Source organism: Acanthaster planci, linkage group LG17, assembly GCF_054643075.1.
Source record: "Acanthaster planci isolate LZ-2023a linkage group LG17, COTS_SCS, whole genome shotgun sequence".
Classification (NCBI taxonomy): Eukaryota; Metazoa; Echinodermata; class Asteroidea; order Valvatida; family Acanthasteridae; genus Acanthaster; species Acanthaster planci.
In genome coordinates, this window is record NC_141793.1 from 3,621,586 (window position 1) to 3,640,226 (window position 18,641).

The following is an 18,641-nucleotide window of genomic DNA, read 5'->3' on the forward strand; positions in this document are numbered from 1 at the left end:
AGTAAGGCTTCAGCTCTGTTTTCTTTTCCGGAATTCCGCATGGAATTTTGCAACGAAAACGTGGTCATTCAGGAAAGGGAAGATGACGTCATGAAAATATTCAAACTTTGAGGCGGAAATTGATTTCACCCTGACCCGGCTACTGCAGAATTCGGTGGCAGGGTTCAAGGATTTCTTGCCGAAAAGTTCCGAAAGGAGCCGAGACAGACGGTGACGTCAGTCGATACCGGCCGAGACTGGTGACATATCCACACACGCTAGAGTAAAAACAGAGGTGTTCGTCGGCGCATGCGGCGCAAAACCTTGCAACAATTTCCAGTTAAGAGGTGGGATTTCATGTTCAAATTCTGAAGTGTATTCTGTAGACAATTTTTGTTTGTTGTGCCTATCGTGGTGAAGTTTGTGCAGTAGTTTGTTTGAGAAAGATTGAAAGATGTTTACGTCTCTGGGTAGCAGGAAAGCGCCATCTTGGATTTTTTCCTGAGACCGAATTTCTTAACATGTATTGAAGTTCTCTTATGTACATGTACCTTGCACGATTTCTGAATGGAATGCATTTGTACTTACTTAACCAGACACTTCAAAAACATTTAACTTCAGATTAGGCTTTAGTTACAGCTTTTCTGCGTTGTTTAGAGGTAAAATTTGGTCACCAATTTACAATGCAATTAAAACAAAACTGCAAGGCTACAATTGAGCCATTGGCATTAAATAGGGACTCATTCAGCTTTTTTTCATTTCATTTTTTTGTGTTTTTCTGTCGCATGGTTTTGTTGAAATGATGATGCTGGATTGCAGTGTTGTTTAGGTGTAGGAGAAAGAAAGGATATATAAGTGTATGTATTTTTATTTGTCATGTTTGTAGGCCTATTTTCCAAGTGACTAGTGCAGTAGCAGGCCTAGACCTACATCATGTAGTAAACAATTTTGGAAAGAGTGGTGCACCTGTTGAGCGCAATCTCGACTATCTCTTGCACAAATTTATTGCACTCCTCCTAATTGATTATCTTATGAAGGGATTTCATTCAACGTGTTCAAAGGCAAATCATCTCAGCATGGAGTGCAGTAAATTTGTGCAAGATTCCAGATAGCGCCGTCTGTACAGTTACAATCCAGCATTCCAGCAACGCTACAGGTGGTGCAACGTACGTGTACATTATACACAAGATTGGTAACACATGCCACAGTTTTATTACCAGAGACTTTCAACAAATTCACAAATGGGACTTGCCCATAATTTGGCAGCGATACCGAGTGTGAGCTGGTGGTACTGGTGTGCTTTTTCTTTTTGTTGCTGACATGGCAATTGACCATGCATAGTGAGTCATTTTGGAGACTAACATTTTACCACGACAGATCTGTGTCTGGTTTTCAGATGGAATTCATACCTTATGCAATTTTCCTTCTAAAAAAAACCCTCTAGTGCCATAGATAACGAAAAGCAAAGTGAGATATATCCTGCAAGTAAACTGGGTTTTCGATTCACTAAAGGAAAATATTTGGTCTTTTTTGGATAGGGAAACAAAATTGCTGCTTGCTGGCATGGCCCTTCCGGGATTTGACCGCGTGCTCTCAAGACTTGATAACCCCTGGGTCATGTTATCACTGGCTTGGATGGTCAAATGGATAATGTTGATAATCCTGGATCTTGAGGCCACAGGTTCATTTCTCAGTAGTGACTATTTTTCTCCATTCACCAAAATATCACAACGTAAGCCCCAGACGTCATTGAAATGCAATTTCTCGTTTGACTTCTTAAGGCTTTGGAGGATTTTTTTTCAAGGGGAATTAAATCAGAAAACCTGTTTGTAAGTTGTTGCTACCTGTTACGGAGTCTGGCAGAATCAGGGACATGTGCAGCTGCACATGGTGCCTCACTTTGGAGAAAAGTAAACCCCATTGCCACACCTCTTACATATTCGTGATTGAGAGCCTAATTTCTCACTGATCCAATAACCGTCACTTGTGAGGATTTGCGCACAAGTCAAGTATGCTAGCTTACTGAACTGTTTCTCGGGATCAGTTTTCTGGAACTTTAGTCCGGATGAAGTACTCTCGTGCAAGCATTGCCCCAGCTACTCTTCATGGGAGACATGCAAAGATGACGACACATGTATCACCAGCATTTCTGTGATGCCATACAAGAGAAACAACATGGTATATGTCAGATTGATGGTTGATATCAGCTTTCTAAGATACTGGAAGTTGGGGATCTAGTCTCTGAGGTGAAGCAGAGAGAGTTAGTTTGTCAACTTCCAGTTCGGAGTTATATTTGTTCATTGACTTTCAGAAATTGTCTGAAAAATGGTATGATAAATGTGACATTTTGACCCACATCAGGATTGGTCATGCCTTTTACGCTAAAAGAAAACTTGTCAGTTCACTGTTTCTAAACTTTGTTTCAGAATACGAAGGATGTAAAACACCGTCTTCGCTAGTAGCACACATGTCAGTCATCTCTTCGCTTCTGTGAGGCAGGCGCAATGCAGGACTTCCGCAATTTTGATCCCCAGCGGCTGGAGCGGTTGGAGGCCCGCTTCAAGGGCACCCGGAGCCAGCCGCCCATCGTTATCGACGATGATTCCAGTCAGAGTGCCGGCAGCCACAGTCCACAGACAGAGGACAGCGATATTCAGGTATTGGCCCCGAAAAGAAGATTGTTAATGGCTATGGCACCAGTGGCTAAAGTCCAAAGCCATTGCCTCAAACCAGTCTGTCCAGACGTGGCCTCACATTCCTAGATTCAATCTGATTCATGATCAAAATGCATAGGCATACACACACCACTGTGATCTATTTCTGGCTTTAGTGGTTTTTTAAGACCATATTGTGCGAATGGGTAAGGATTAAGTCACAATGATGTCACACGCGTGAGCTGGACAAGGTTGGGAGGTAGAAGACGAGGAGAAGCTGTGGGATACTTGGATGGGGATGAAGTCACACACAAAAAAAGTGCTCAGACCTCATCATGCCATTGTACGCCATTTGTGAAGGCCAGGTTTATTCCGCAGTTGCGTGCACTTAATCTTTCCTGCCCTGTGTAACCAGGCATTGCGGGCGGCTACGACCGGAACGCCGGAGAGAAAGGAAAGGAGAAGAAAAAGGAAACTACCGGAAAATCACGATCAGAACTCCGGTGGAGGTGAGGAAAGATTCAAAGGGCCGTCAACATTAAAATGTCATTTGAAGTAAGATTTGTGCCTCTGGATTGCGTAAATGGAACTCTCATTTTGGTTTGAGTTTATTTGAAATGCATTTTTAAAACCGGATGGACCTTTGTGGTGTTGATGCTAATGCCTCATGGCAGTTGTAGACACTTATGATCTCACAACTTTAAACTGTCATTGGATTGGCACAGGGACTTCTTAAACTTAGGATGCATCTCACTGCAACAATTCATGTGTACAGCTTGGTCGTGGACAAAATTAATACTAACCTTCTCAGTTCATTTAACATTGACTGCAAATTTTGGAGGATTTTGCAGGATTGAGAAAGGTAGATGCCGGTCTTGATTACTTAACACAGCGTTTGATGTCAATTTGAATTAAAAGGGTGTTCCATTATGTCCCTGCGTATTGGAGGATTCAGAATACTTCAAGCAGAAATTTCTGAAGTGTTACGGTGAAACGAATGCTGAAAAAAGAAAGTATGCTATGACGCAAAGCAGACAGATTCAATTTCTGTTCTTGCGTTTCTGGTCACAAACTAAGGTTGCTTCAGAGAACACCCACACAAGGCATCATAAGCGCAGGAGCGTAACAGTGTAACTTTAGGGAAAGACAGTGATGATGTGTTTCAAGCTTGGTTGGCGTCAGGGAAAGGCAAAAAAATACAAGTGCAGGCATGAGCCCCCATTGGTTAAATTATGTGTGTGGTTTTTCTTTTGTATCTCAGGTCATGGTCACAACGCCAAAAAAATTAGTGAATATTTCAAGACGACAGGAAACAGCCCGGGACGAGCTCCAAATCCTGTCCTCTTGCCGAGATCCCCCTCCACCTCACAACCACCGGTAAGAACCCAGGCACACACTCTGCTTCGTAAAATATCAGCAGGGAACCATTCACAGGAGACGCACAATGACATTTTGGCTTATAACCAGATTTTGCTGAAAGCCAGTTTTTTGAGACTTAGCAGCAGATTTCTTTGTTGAGCTCATCTGTAACTAAGTCTCGCAAATCGTCGCTTACTTATTCTTACATCAATACTAAACTTGCAAAATGATAAAAACTTGGCTCTGCCTCAGGTTCATGTCCGTAGAGCATGCTCAGCAGCAGATGCCATTTCTGAATTTGAAACCCCCCCCCCAAATTGTTACGTGTTCTTAGGACATCTGAATCCCTACAGAAACCTTAACCTTCCTATGCTAAGATACACTCTTGGCACAGTTGTCATATCAGTCAAAACCAGTCAAATTTCCCATATGTGTCCGGGGGAAAATCAAGTGGAAGGCGTTTTTGACGGTTAAAACAGAAGGAGGGTTATAGACTTGGTGAGATTTGTCAGGATTTTTCTTGATTTCAGGATTTATTCAAACAATCTCTTTCAAAATCCAGAAAAACCATGGTTTACCGTTACAGTGTTTTTACATATAAAAGTTGACAAAAGTTGACAGGAGAAAAAGGTACTTTGAGGGGTGCCTTTATGCCAACGCAGATAATTTTGCGGATATTTCATTTTCCTCCAGTCTCACCCCGGATTTACTAGGGTTTGGTGAGTCCATATCTACATTTTGGTGATGGTTGCTAATCTTCCTGGTTGTGTTTCTTTTGTCGGCAGTATCCTCAATCGCCGTCTGGCAGCACGAATCACATGGATCTGTCCACCATTTCATACCCACCGCCGCACATGCCACGCAAGGAAACTGCTACATGTGCCACCCAGGTAGTTGTCCTTGCCACCAAGAGCTTAAAGTCTTGAGTCAAACGTTGCTAGTGCTTGTAGCAGAAGTTGACCCTAATTCTGCAAGATCCTTCAGAACTGCCCATTGTATGGTCTAGCATCTTACCTCACATTGGGCTTGATACACTCTGAAAGTTGACCCGACAAGACTGTTGCGCTCCTGCCCCGTGGAAGAGATTGGGGAATTCCCAACCAGATTGCCTGGGGATTTGCTTCAAAGATAAACGTTATTGGGTTTAATATGACAGTCAGGTGTTTCAGAAATGTATTGTGATTTGTTAGTGACAGGGGTCAGCTTGCCTGTGGCAACGGTTTTAAGTCCACATTACCTAAGCAATAAGTTTTTGAAGTTAAACAGAAAAGCACAATCCATATTTTTGACAGATTTGGGATTGTAAGGAACACCTTTATTCTTTAAAATCTATCCAAAGATGTTGGAGGATTTTCACAGGAGGTAGAGCCCCATCACTAATACTTTCCATGGAAGGTACAAAGAACACATTGTGGGTTTCCTTCACGTTGATGGATTTCTGAGAGTGTCTAGAAGGTTCCTGGTGGAAATGCCAGAGGACTTAGGTGGTCATGTTGTGCTTTTTTCTTCTGTTTGTTATACAGACCCTTATGACAATGGAAGATATTAACAGCTTGGAAGGGAAAGTAACAAGCGGCATCAGGGAATCACAGACAGCTCTACAGTCATTGAAACAGGTGAGGCAGGTTACACACAGTATTTGCTCACTCGCGACTTTGGAAGGTGTACGGATCAGCATGAACTCGGAAGTAAGCAAGATTAACAGAAAAATGAGGCTGTCAGGTACTTCAAACACATCAGAGAGCCCAAGGGACAGCATTAGTAGCTGTCCATTGCAAGTTGTCGGCCAGGACGCTTACATCCAATTTCAAGCTGGATTCTCAAGCTGCTGTAGTGACAAGTTATTTTAGCCACTTTTGGAACCCGAAATCACTCATACACTGGGTCATTTTCTAGTTCAGAAGCTGTGTAATTATTGTGTGCAGGTTAGTGAAATAGCCATGAATTTTACTTCATGGAACACGACACGCTTTGCATAGGCTGAACTCTTGCTGTGGATACTTAACTTTCAAGAGTCTGAATGGTGATTCGTTGAGTGTGAGGTGTACCTGCTTGTTCTCTTGTATTTGTAGACACACACAGAGGCCCAGAGGCAGCTGGAGATGCTACAGAAACAGATGGCCAAGAGCATGAACATGACAAAGAAGTTGTTGATAGAGAAGGTTGGTATGGGCTGGACTTCACGGCAGAACAAGGCCTTCGGAGGGTTAAAAAAGAAACAAAATCAAAGGAGAATTGTCTGAATTGCGCACCTGCAGTCAGTAGTAGTACACAAGCCTATGGGATGTAGCTACTAGTTACTGGCTTCCACAGACGAATGCATTACTTTGGGCAGTGGTGCACCGTCACCGACAGAAGTTGCTGAAAGACACTTTATCATGCATCTCCTGTGATGGCTGTCCATGTTTGTGTGCATTCTGTTGAAAAATGTTGGCACTCCGTGCAGTGTGAGTGCAAACCACATGGCCCCTACATGTCCATGTTCAGGTACAGAGCCAGGCAAAGTGTCTGCTATAATGAGAGAGAATGGCTTTTGTAGTGAAGAAACAGGTGTCTTGAACATAATGCGTAAATCCCAATTGCAAAGTTACCAGAACAGGAGTTGGAGTGCATGTTGGGAAGGAAATGGGGTCGGAATCAGTATCTTAACCCTAACCCCCTAGGCTCCTGCACTAGAAAGCATACTGAACCTCACAAAATCCAACAGGTTCATGTACTTGTCTATGTACTTGTACATGCAGGTTACTTTACCAAACCTGATAAACTCCAACAGAATGAGCCCGTTGGAGTTTGAGTGATATGGTATGGATGGGTCTATGCAGTATAGGATGATTTGCACTGAACAGTACCAAACCTGACAAAATCAAGCATAGTCCAACAATTGGTATAGCAAGCCAGACTCTGCACACAATGACCCGTGTGTGTCCCAACTCACACAGAATCCAACACCATCTCCCTGGGCCTTTCATCCCAAATCTCGCAAAATTCAACAAGAAGTTCCTCAGGTACGGTACCAAACCTGCCAAAACCTCACAAAACCTGCTGTTGCAGTGTGGCAGGTTTTGGGCAGTTAGGGTTAAACTGTTCAATGTGTATTTTCAGTACTACTGCCAATCACTGGGAAAGTAGCTTCTCTCTGTCGTATGACAAAATTCTTTCCCATCTGTCATCAACAGTCTGATATCGACATGAAAGAGGCGCGGCGGAAAAGCATGGAGAACCGGCTACGGTTGGGACAGTTCACCACCAAGAGGCAAGGGGCGCAGTTTGTGGAGACCTGGCAAGATGGCTACGCATTCACAGATCTAATCAAGTAAGGCCAGGCTCCTCTTCTGTGTGACGCTTTTCAAACTGCTTAACTTTGTGTAGATGACCCACACTCTCTCAGTTGACTGTGTTTTTGTTGTCCTGGAGTTTCCCAAGGAATGCCAATAAGATGTGATTTCTGATTGCTCAAAAGTAAGTACCATTATTTCAAAATAGTTTATGACTGCCAGTGTATACAACCACAATGGCATTGTTATCAGGAAAGAATGTTGAATAAAACGAGCAGTAACTCAAGGTTTACCTCTAGATGCGAAGTTTAAGAGGCTTTTGTAGGATATCTCAGGGTGAAACCTCCAGGTTCCCGTCGTTTAATTGTGCGTTCCTTCCTATCCGCTTCAAGCAGGAACAAAAGAGGGCGTGTTTTGAAACGAAATCGACCGTCCTTTGATACCCACTTACGGCATAGGCACGTGAGTTTACACGTGTTTGACGCAGAGCATGCTGAGTACGCGCAACAAATTTAGTCTGGAATGTATGGTCTTCACGTGCATACCGAACGTGTGCAAGAACCCAGTTGGAAAACTTAGTACCATCTGTCTGTCTTTCGCCGTTGAGGGTGCACTTCAGCTCAGGGTGGAAACCTACATTCCTCTTCATTCTTGTCGTGGCCCAGACGGTGCAAATTCAACAACTCCAGGTTTGCTCTGAGGTTTTATGAGGTTTAACAGGATTTTTGTCGACCTCAAGTTGCCCCTCAGTTCAGTAGTTTTGTATTCTTCCCTTACCTGCATTCCTCCGTCTTTCCTGTGGTGACCCAGGCAGCAAGAGCGGCTCAGCAAAGAGAAGGAGGAGATCGAGCACCAACGGAAGCTGCTGACCAAGAAGAAGCCCCCTACCACGCCCCAGGCGGCCACGGCCAAGGCCAGCAAGGCCGCCAAGGCTGCCACCATGGCCAACGGGCCGGAGGACGTGTTTGCCAAGCCTGCCGTTGAGCCTGCCATGACCCCGCTGGAGTACTACGAGAGGGATGAGATCTTCAAGCTGCGACTGGCCTCGCTTAGGAAGGTGAGCTTGTGGACAGAAAAAATTGTGAGATCAAAAGATGGTGAATCGGCGACCGATCCTCAACATGTTCATCAAATGAGGGGATGTGATACTAGAATTGGTCTAGTTCTGTGTCGGAGTCATGATGGCATTCGACAGTAACTGAGGCCGTTTTCCAATACTCAACTTCGGCTCTGTCTCGGGCTTTAACTGTTTTTTTTTTACCACCTGACTTTGAAGCTGTAAGCGCACTAATTAGCCTAATAGTGCCACAAAACATCAAATAAGATGCAAGAAAGCCCAAAATTACAGTAATCCAATTTGATTTAAACGCTTCAGGCCCACAATCGGGGATTGGTTTCGGGACGAAGCCTGAGACGGAGACAAAGTTGAGTATTGGAAAACGGCCTCAAGCTCCAATCACACTCAAAGCATTATTTATTTCGTTTATTTTTCTCAGATGAAAGCTTTACCCACACACAGAGAGCATACACTCAATTTCACCTGAATGATTGTTGCCAAATCCCTCAGTGTCTCTTCCCTCAATCACAGGAGGAAGCTGATCTGCAAGCTGAGCTGGAGAAACTGGAACGAGAGCGGAACGTGCATATACGGGAGCTGAAGAGGATACACAACGAGGACCAGTCGCGCTTCAACCAGCACCAGACCCTCAACAACCAGTACCTGCTGCTGGGCCTACTGGGCAAAGGGGGCTTCAGCGAAGTACACAGAGTGAGATGAACAGGTTTTCTTGAATTCCCCCAGATGTGGACATTTTCCATACCGTTGTCTTCGCCTCTAGCTCCACGCTGTTACTTCATGAAGTTAGTTGTTTGAGACTCTTTGGCTCGAGACAATTTAACTTTCTGCCACAGAGGTTTGTAGCCGTGCGATGAGGGGCCAGAGATTGGAAGTATTTCCATTTGGTTCTAATGGTAAACTATCAGAAATGATTCTGTGATGTGGGAAAAAACGTAGAATTGAAAAATGGCCCTTGAGTAAAACGGGGCAGCTTGCTTTTGTTGTACGACTTTCCGTGATAGGACCATTCAAATTTGAACATTAACCTACCGACGTAGAAGTTGTGCATTCCACTTGTACATGAGATTTGAGCCCCCATCAAAAAAGCTCTTTTGGTCAATAAACTCAACTCGTGTTTTTGTGAGAGGTCACTGATTTTCCTTCTGTTTTCTGTCTTCAGGGTTTCGATCTCAAGGAGCAGAGATACGTGGCCTGCAAGATTCATCAACTCAACAAGGAGTGGAAGGAAGATAAGAAAGCCAACTACATCAAGTAAGGACGGCAGTGCTCACGCACTCAGTCCGGGACTTTCCTCACATGGAGTTTCAGGATGGCCCATTCAGTGTTACAGTAGCCAGAATGGGTTCTTGCATTCTTCGTAACTTTCTCCGATGAAATGAGCATAAAGTTTGAATATTTGTAAATTGCGATATTGGTATTTTTAACTCTGTAGAAAAATTCCTGTTTGCTTATCCCCACGTATCCAGTGTTTTTTTAACCACTCTGACACAGCACCGTTTGTCCGTAGATTTTCAGTCTTTGTTTGTTGTGAATCAAAACAAATGATATGTTAATTTTTCACCTCTCTTCATTTCAGACACGCGCTTAGGGAATATGAAATTCACAAAAGCTTGGATCACCAAAGAGTTGTCAAGCTTTACGATGTCTTTGAAATCGACTCAAATTCGTAAGTGAGAGTGGATCAATGTACCAAAGTGTCATCTAAGCCTACTATGATTTGGACTGTCAAATCCCTTCAGAAACTTCATTCGTTTCAGTAGAATGTGAGGGGTTTTCATGTCTGTCAGACGTTGATCACATCAATTTCAAACTCCAACTCGTATTGTTACCTCCTTTGGGGGAAAACACTACAGAAAGAAATAAATCTTTCCTGCAACGATTCTTACAGTTTATCATATTAACTAACTTAATGTCATGAAATACAAGACTAACGGAGGAAAAACCCGTGCTCAAAATGAGGTTAAAAGCAATAAGTTTACTCCAAAGCAAGATGAAACAAGATACAGAGCAGGGGCCAGTTTTGGTGACCTGCTTGGCACCCACTTCTGCTTAGCATGAAAGAAAAAAAAACACAGCTGAGAACAGCACACTAGCCAAAATGTAATGTAGTGTGTGTTGTTTACAACTGGTTCCCAGTGGACACTTGCTAAGCGTGTAAATTTGATACGTACTCCTCCCCAGTATCATGAAATCCTTGGTTGGTTAGAATAGAGAGATGAGCTAGATGCATTAACAAACTATGAAAAAAGTAGCACACAGAACTGAAAAAAAAACAGGAGATGAATCAATTCCTAGCAGGTATTTGAACCACAGAAACCTTACAACAGGAGAAGGTACATGTATGATTCGACAGCTTACAAAAGACATGAACAGTGAAAGCAACAAACCAATTCCCTGTTGGCCCCTTTTGTTTGTTGGTCAGATTTTGCACAGTGTTGGAATACTGCCCGGGTAATGATCTAGATTTCTACCTGAAGCAGCACAAGATCATCAGCGAGAGGGAGGCACGCTCCATCATGATGCAGACTGTCTCAGCCCTGAAATATCTCAACGAGCGCAAGCCGCCCGTCATACACTATGATCTCAAACCAGGTGAGTTAACCCCTTCGCACCGGGAGGCGGCTATAGCCGCCGTAAAAATTGACATCCTCAGCCCGCTTTTCAGCTATTATTCTCGGCCCAAGCTCGAGCAAACACGGTGAAAGAAGGCAGACCCTGGCTCTTGTATATATGGCGATTGGTCTTTGTGCGTAGCCCAGAAATGAAAAGACCGATTTTGCATCATAATCACCAGCTTCACAATAGACCCCACTTTGAAAAGAGGCAACGGGAATGTGGAAGCGTGAGTAGAGCCACATGCCACCGAACAATCGGCCTTTTCACCATGTAATTTAAAGTGTGCAGAGCACGCTGGGCCACAAATCGAATTTGCAGTTTGGCAGGTAGCCTTCGTGGCCAAGCGAGGCTGGAATTCTTGGAGTCGGCTTTCGGAAAGAAATTCCCTCCGAGAAGGGGTTAAAAAACCAATACTGAATTCAACACAGAGTTCAGCTGCTGTTTTCTTTCCTTAGCACACATAAATTCACCAAGTAGTTCTCTTTGGTAGCTGTGTAATATTGGACCAAGATGTTGAATTTTGGGCAAATTAGGGTTTGTGAGGATTGACCCGCTCAAGTCTTCCCAAATCATGTGTGGTTTTGTGAGGATTTTGGAGAATTTATGTTGTGTGCTAAAAGGGTTCGATGGAATTTGAAATTGAGGGATGTGAAGGTCTTGGGCTGGACCATGTCTTGTCTGTGCCCATCCATGCATAACTTTAGGCCTAAATTATGTATGGAATCAACGGCACTGCTCCAGGATATTGTTTGTACTTCCTCACTTTGTTGACAGGAATTTCTTAAGGACTGATGCACTGACCGTATCCATAAGGAATACATTAAAGATACAGTTGAAGATGTTTTCATTGGGCCTCGAGTCTATATGCATAAGCTGAAGAGAAAGTGTTTGTTGAAATAGCATAGGAGTGAAACACGGCTAATGGATGCGGATGTGGAATGGACTGAAAGACATGTACATGGAAAGGCTCTAAGACTTCAGTCTGATTTTTTTTACACGGAGGTAGTTGGAGGATTTTGTAGGATGGACCCAATGGCATCAGGAGTTAGGGTTATGTTAATCTTGATATTGGTAGAGCATTACAGTCCCCGACTTGGCGACGTTTAATATGCCAATGTAACTTCCATTTCCATACTGCAGGTAACATTCTTCTAAGTTCAGGTAATGTCAGCGGGGAAATCAAGATCACAGACTTTGGTCTGTCCAAGATCATGGACGATGATCACTTCAACTCACAAGAAGGTGGTATGGACCTAACATCACAAGGGGCGGGAACATACTGGTGAGTCTCACCGATTGATGGAGTCAAGAAATGCACTCGCGTGAATTTGTATACACCCACTTATCAATGTCTTAGCCTTGTAACATTTAATAGCATGGGACTTTAAGTAGGCAGGGACCCTTGAGGAAGATGCTTTTTAAAGTTTTAATATGTTTAAAATTTGTTTTCAATCTCTGAACTTCTGTTTCATGGGTTCATCAAGAAAAGCGTTTCACAGTCCGTCTTGCATATGCTTTAAAAAAAGGACTGTAAGCAATGACAGAACTTCTTGAAATATACGGTGTGCATTTGTGTGTTTGTATTTCAGGTACCTGCCCCCAGAGTGTTTTCAAGTCGGCCAGGAGCCCCCCAAGATATCCTCCAAGGTGGATGTGTGGTCCGTTGGCGTCATCTTCTATCAGTGTCTGTATGGGAAGAAGGTGAGCCTCCCTCAACTCCACCTCACCAATCTGTACGGGGCGCAGTATGTGAACAAGAGAGGGCGCTTTGTTAGCTGGCAATGGCATCGTGCGGGGCTGACATCAAGAGTACTTTTGTGGAGATTTCTTTGATAACCGTCCAGACTTTGTTCCTTTCCAGCCCTTTGGTCACAACCTGTCCCAGGCATCCATCCTGGAGCAAAAGACGATTCTCAAAGCCACCCAGGTCCAGTTCCCAACCAAGCCAGTCGTCAGCCCCGAGGCAAAGGTTGGTGCTTTTCTCTGGGCTAAATCAACTCCAAAGATTCCTGCAGGCAATTTTGTTAAGGATCCTTCCTAAATCCTCCCCTGTGCAGGAAATTTTTCTTACTGCGATTTAATTGGTCCCCAGTCCCTACACAGAGCTGCCAACTAGTGCGATTTTATCGTATTTTGTACGATTTTTCAGTGACAATACGACACAACAGTTTTTCTCAATAAAATACAATGTACCAAAAAAATAAGCTGTGTAGTTATTTTAGCTTTTTACCTATTGTTTGGCATGAAAATTGACATTTTTCATGAGTTAATTTCGCGTGGTAACATCAGTCGTCGACAGTGTCGAAAATGCCATGCAAACGCATGCAATACGCATGACCTGGTGTCCATCCACGAGGCCCTCTATCGTCTGTTGCTGCTTCGTTTGTACAGTTTGTGCGCCGTTCGTAAACTATGGATGTATAAGCAAAATCAGTCTGGAGCCCAGACTATACATCGCGCTTGCTCGATAGTTTACATACAAATCAAGCTTCGAGTTACGCGACAGTGAAGAATAGGATTTTTTTCTTAAAATAGGATTTTTAAGGTACCATCATAGGATTTTTGGTTAAGTGAGGTGGATAGCTCTTATTATATTTTCTGGCAAAATCATCCTGGTTGATTTTTTTAAACCTGGGAGGACCCATAACACTATAAATAATACCATGGCGTTGCTTATTAATCTTAAGGCCTGCCATCGCTGGTGCCAGGCATTATATGATTTAAATTTTCCCAATACACCTTAATTCTTTGCCATTTAGGGTAAATAGCCGAAGCCTCAGAACTGCATTGTCTTTTTTGGACAAGATGCCAAGTCAAGAGGCTCACGGGAAATCACTCATTTTGCAAACCTGGAACCCTAACTAAATCCCTTTTTTTTGCCACCCTTTTGTCTAGGACTTCATCCGCCAGTGCCTAGTCTACCAGAAAGAGGATCGAGTCGATGTTCTGACCTTAGCCAAACAACCCTACCTTCTACCTGGAAGGAAAAACCCAGCTGACAAAAATAATACAGCAACCGCAAATAGTGTCAGCAGTTCTAGTGTAGCCGTTAGCTCTTCAAGTACGTCAACTCCAGAGGCAGCTTCTTAGCAACTGTTTCTAGCCACCATTGGCTAGAGTTACAAGCTCTCCGTTCATTCTTCAAGTTTCAACACCCAGGGGGTTTTCTCAGTCATCCTGCAAAAGAAGAAATACGTCCTCAACGTTTGTGTTCCTAGTTTGTCCGTAGTGATTGATTCTTGACGGGCTGAGTCATGGAAATTGATTCTTGGTACCGGTCGAAGTGCGTTCGTGGCACCAGTGAGCTCGGTGGTTGGAGTTGCAGGGAGACGTTCTAAGCGCAAGAGGAGGCAGTACCAGGAAGAATGTGCCACTTGGTCAGGTGTATCTGGACTTCTGCACGGTGTACTTCAGCGGAGCTTGTTTCAGCTGCTAACACATCAGGCAATGATGGAAAGGGCTACCGGCTCTGCGCCCAGGTTCCTGGAGATGCTAAGCATAGAAATAGCGGCTTGCCAAAATTAGGTTACCAGCCAAAGCAGCATGCCAAGTATCCGACACAGGCGCAGTAATCTGCTCATATTTAAGCTAAAAAAAAGTCCCAAGCAGTGGATGAATTCGGGTCACGCTCTCATGGTATTAACTTCTTGAAACAGGGGCTTCAGTAAGCTGATAACAGTTTTGGGGCGGGAGTTGATGAGATTGCTGATTCCCTGCATCTTGAAACTTTGAAGTGGTCGCTGCATGACTGCCTAAACCTTGGCATTGTTGACGATTTCAGCATCCCCGTGTCAAGTGCGTTCTTCTCATTTTTAAAGTGATTCACAGATTTTGAAGAGCAAGCAGAAAACTGTCCGCAAAGACGATCCCGCAATAGAAGTAAAGCTGGGTCTTTAAAATCAAAGGAAAGGTGCCGGCTTCTTAGGCTGCATCCGAATCTCTTGTTTAGAGCTAGGTCTAGGTCTTCACTCCATTAGAAATGCGTGGAGATGCGTAGACAATAGACCTAGCCGTAGCTCTGGAAGCCCGTTTGGGACACGGCCATAATGTTAGATGTGTATTACAGTCCGGTTCCATGTTGTATTAGTGTTTACCCAAACCCTCCCGGGTACTGTGGCTAGAAACTCTGCCAGACACATCAAATTGCATCAGTTGTCAAAGTGGCTTGCCTGCCCAGTGTAACATGATCAACTCTGGTCAACTCTACATGATCAGCAGGTCAACTCTTACCACCGCCAAACAGCCTTGGTGTCTGTGGTTGCCACACACCACAAGGATCCAACAGTGGCATTGGTCAATGGGACTAGCTCCCAATGTCTCAACATGGCCAGTTTGCTCGGCTGCTGATTGATTGCCCAGTGCATCAAAGTGCATCAGACTTTTCCACCTGATCCACTCTGCTGCGTCTGGCAGGGTGAGGGTTCAAGAAACAAGTTCCGGGTCCAGCTCTCGTTCATGGGTTGATTTCCTCCTTGGTTGCAAGTGTACCAAGGGGTTTCACCTGATAATTAGTCTTCAGCAAGTAATGATTTCTTTTTCACATCCCAAATTAGTGGCAAGCTGTTCAAGTGTGTTTATTCTCGCAAAATTCCACAAATGATGAGAGACCTGAAAAGCGTTGTTGGTCCTTTTGTGGAATTTGGTTCCTTCAGTTTCTAAGCTCAGCTCCCATATTGCTTTGAGAGGAGAGAGTTCCAGACGGCATGTTGGTTATGTAGTTTGTGGGGCATATGGTGAATGATCTTTTCAGTGATTGTGTTGCAGCAGACATGACTTCAAAGTGGCGGTTAATCACTTGCTGCCGGGTGGAATTTGAAGTTGCATGATGTAAAACCGGCAGATTTTCAAGATTTTCCGGTTTCAAACTTCTTCAAAAAATCACAGCTCGATCTTTTGTTCTGAGTACAGTCTTCTTTTACAAGGCCCAGCTCTTTTGTCCGGTTTCGGGCTCCCTGGTTTCGTGTATAAAGCCTATGTGCCCGAAACCCGGCTCTCCTGCAGCATATGGTTAAACTTGAGCTTGGCAGCATACAAGCAGTTTCCTTACACATGTACACGCAGGGCCAGAGATGAAGTAATGACAACCGGCCATGTTGGGCCCACGTGCCACATTCAGTGATGCCTGCAATTATTTCCTGTGCTTGATCTACCTGTACACCGGCCCATGGAGCGCCATGTTTTGCCCATCTTGACCGCTCTTGTCATAACATTGTATCTGCTTCTACGTGGTTGCATGATGGGAAAAAACCCAGCTCAACTTTGTAAGTGTTGACAAGACACAGGCATGCATTCAGACCAGTATGCACGGTGATATGTTATTAGTGAAAGTTCATTCTATTGGCGTTTTTGTTGCTTGGATGAAAACGGCACAGGACCCTTGTCCAATTGATAACTTGTCATGGCTTACGTCACAAACAGCAGAAGCACACTCATTTACTTGCCTAACTACTTGTTCACTGTGGTGTCAAATGCCAATACATTTGTACATGTAGTTCATGTACGTTCTACATCCTCTGTAACACAGTGCATATAATAATCATGGTGACGATGAGCACAAAGTGTAGCCAACTGAAGTTTTACTGGACAGAAAGGACGCCACGTTGGAAAAATAATTCACCGAAATTGCCCACTTATATTCGTCTTGAGTCAGAGTGGTATGGTCATCACATTTATCACAGTGCTGTTAGAGTGACCGTAGCTACAGCAAACAAACTTTGTGTCCGGGAAATGTAAATTGGCCCATTTGCCCTTTGAATTTGATTAACATTGTACATGCTCAGTGCTTCCCGAGAACTTCTTCGGGAGAAATTTAAGCACTTGTCAATCACACCTTGCAAATCACAGGCTGGTGATTTTGCCCCCCCCCCACAATCTCACTGGATAGCTCCGGACTTGCAGTGCTGAATAAAATGCGTCGGCAAAGGGCAAGCCAGATGTTCAGACTGGGTACAGCACTTGATGACCACTTTACAAACTCTTTTTTTTTCATTTCCCTACAAAACCCACTATTGCTGCAGTTCTGTGGATGTTCAGAGAAAATAATATAATGAATGTAAAACGAGATGAGTATTTAAGAGCATGAGAAAAATGTTTGTGATTGACCAAAGCAGCTAATTAATTTTATAGAAAGCACATCTATGGCCAGTTCGGACAACGATTCTTGTGAACAGCGCACATTATATTTAGAACAGGTAGCCTTCCAATGAGTCCCAAGCATGTAAAGTTTTTGAGATGATGTCTCTCGTGTTCAAAACCTTGGAACTCAAACCTCAGAATTGACTTCAGTAGCTCCATAGGTTTGTTGCAAGAGTTACACAATTTAAATCAAAGCTCCAATTTCATTATTTCTTCAGAAAAGATTTTTACCGTTCAGTCGAGTCACAAGTTTCTTTAGTACCTTGCCAGCTCTTCACATTTTTGGGAGATGTACCATGTGTCAATTTGAATGTATTTTTGATAATCAAAAATGCTTTACAAGATTTTACTTGTTTTACCAGATTTTGCTTGGTCATTTGATTTTGAAGATGGCTGCGTATAGGATGACCAAAATGTCCAACATTTAGAAACAGCTTGTTTTCATTGTGGAATCATGGGTGACAGTGTGATTTTTTTTGTGTGTTTCCCCCTCCGTTTACGAAACAAATTCTTTTTTAAATTTTGGAGCTTTTTCAGAATCTGATTACCATTAACAATTTAATTTGTTAAAATACGCCTTCCTTTGAAAGAAAAGATTCATTATTATTGACTAGTGTTATGTTGCATTCCAGCCCCCCCCTTTTTTTAGATACATATTTTGCTGCGGGAAAAAAGCCTCTGTTACATGAGTTAACTTAGGGCAGAAATGGAGATTTGTATGTCCCATTTCATGCTATGCCACATAACGACAACAACTTGGCATCATTTAAAGGGAAGAACTAATACATTATCACCGGCTGGTACAGAGAAGACTTATCCTGTGGACACATGTCCTGCCATCATGACGATGCTCTCCATCATTCTGCAGCTCGCAGAAACTGAGAGCCAACATTTTGTTTTCAAGCATACACAGCCTTTTCTGCCTCTAATTGATTGGTTAAAAGTGTTAAGCAGTCATTTAATTTATTATTTATTTTGGGCTTTATTAATAATGCAACTGCTGCCTATCTAGTCAAGCGTTTCAACCTGAACCTTGAAAGTTGTTTGTGGGTGAAGTGGTATTTTGCTCTTCATTTCGCCCACAATCATTCAAGAAGTGTCGACTCATATTCCATCTCATGCGTACTCATTTTTTTAACCAGTGCTCCAAGGAAAATATGTTTTTACAATTTTAGGGCTTGTTTCACTTATTTATTTTTTTTTCTTGAAAGTATGTGTTTAACATTATCAGTTATTTTTCAAAATCATGACCTGCAGCCGTATTTCTAGCCCAAAAAATTGAAAAAAAAAAGTAAAGTGAAGCTTTATAATTGTTCATGAACTCGGATATTTGTCGGCGGACCGCAATTTGCATGCATAGGTCTTTTAAATTAACAAAAAAAAGAGAGAAACTTGTATAGTAATACTGTGTACATAATTCTATAAATAAACATCATTTGCATAAACAGTGGTCACACTGTACATGTGTCATGCTTATGTCTTCAAGAGGTCCAGTTGTATAATTGGATGTAAAATAAAATAAAACCTGAAGCTTTCTAGCAAATG

The 18,641-nt window shown here is 43.1% G+C and overlaps 1 protein-coding gene across 2 annotated transcripts; it reads left to right on the plus strand.

The window, feature by feature from the left end:
* Window positions 1–182: 182 nt before the first annotated feature.
* LOC110979335 (serine/threonine-protein kinase tousled-like 2) lies at window positions 183–18,639 on the plus strand. 2 transcript variants are annotated; one of them, XM_087147757.1, is made up of 18 exons: window positions 227–326; window positions 2,024–2,157; window positions 2,406–2,636; window positions 3,049–3,142; window positions 3,895–4,010; window positions 4,778–4,882; window positions 5,516–5,608; window positions 6,065–6,154; window positions 7,169–7,305; window positions 8,078–8,324; window positions 8,856–9,035; window positions 9,505–9,596; window positions 9,922–10,011; window positions 10,768–10,937; window positions 12,102–12,243; window positions 12,551–12,662; window positions 12,823–12,930; window positions 13,857–18,639. In XM_087147757.1, the coding sequence occupies exons 3-18, from the start codon at window positions 2,484–2,486 to the stop codon at window positions 14,049–14,051; spliced, it is 2,124 nt and encodes a 707-aa protein (XP_087003883.1). In that variant the 5' UTR covers window positions 227–326; window positions 2,024–2,157; window positions 2,406–2,483; the 3' UTR covers window positions 14,052–18,639. The 2 variants fall into 2 exon arrangements, with proteins under 2 accessions (XP_022090733.1, XP_087003883.1); XM_022235041.2 differs by lacking the exon at window positions 2,024–2,157 and having other exon boundaries at window positions 183–326.
* Window positions 18,640–18,641: the final 2 nt, after the last annotated feature.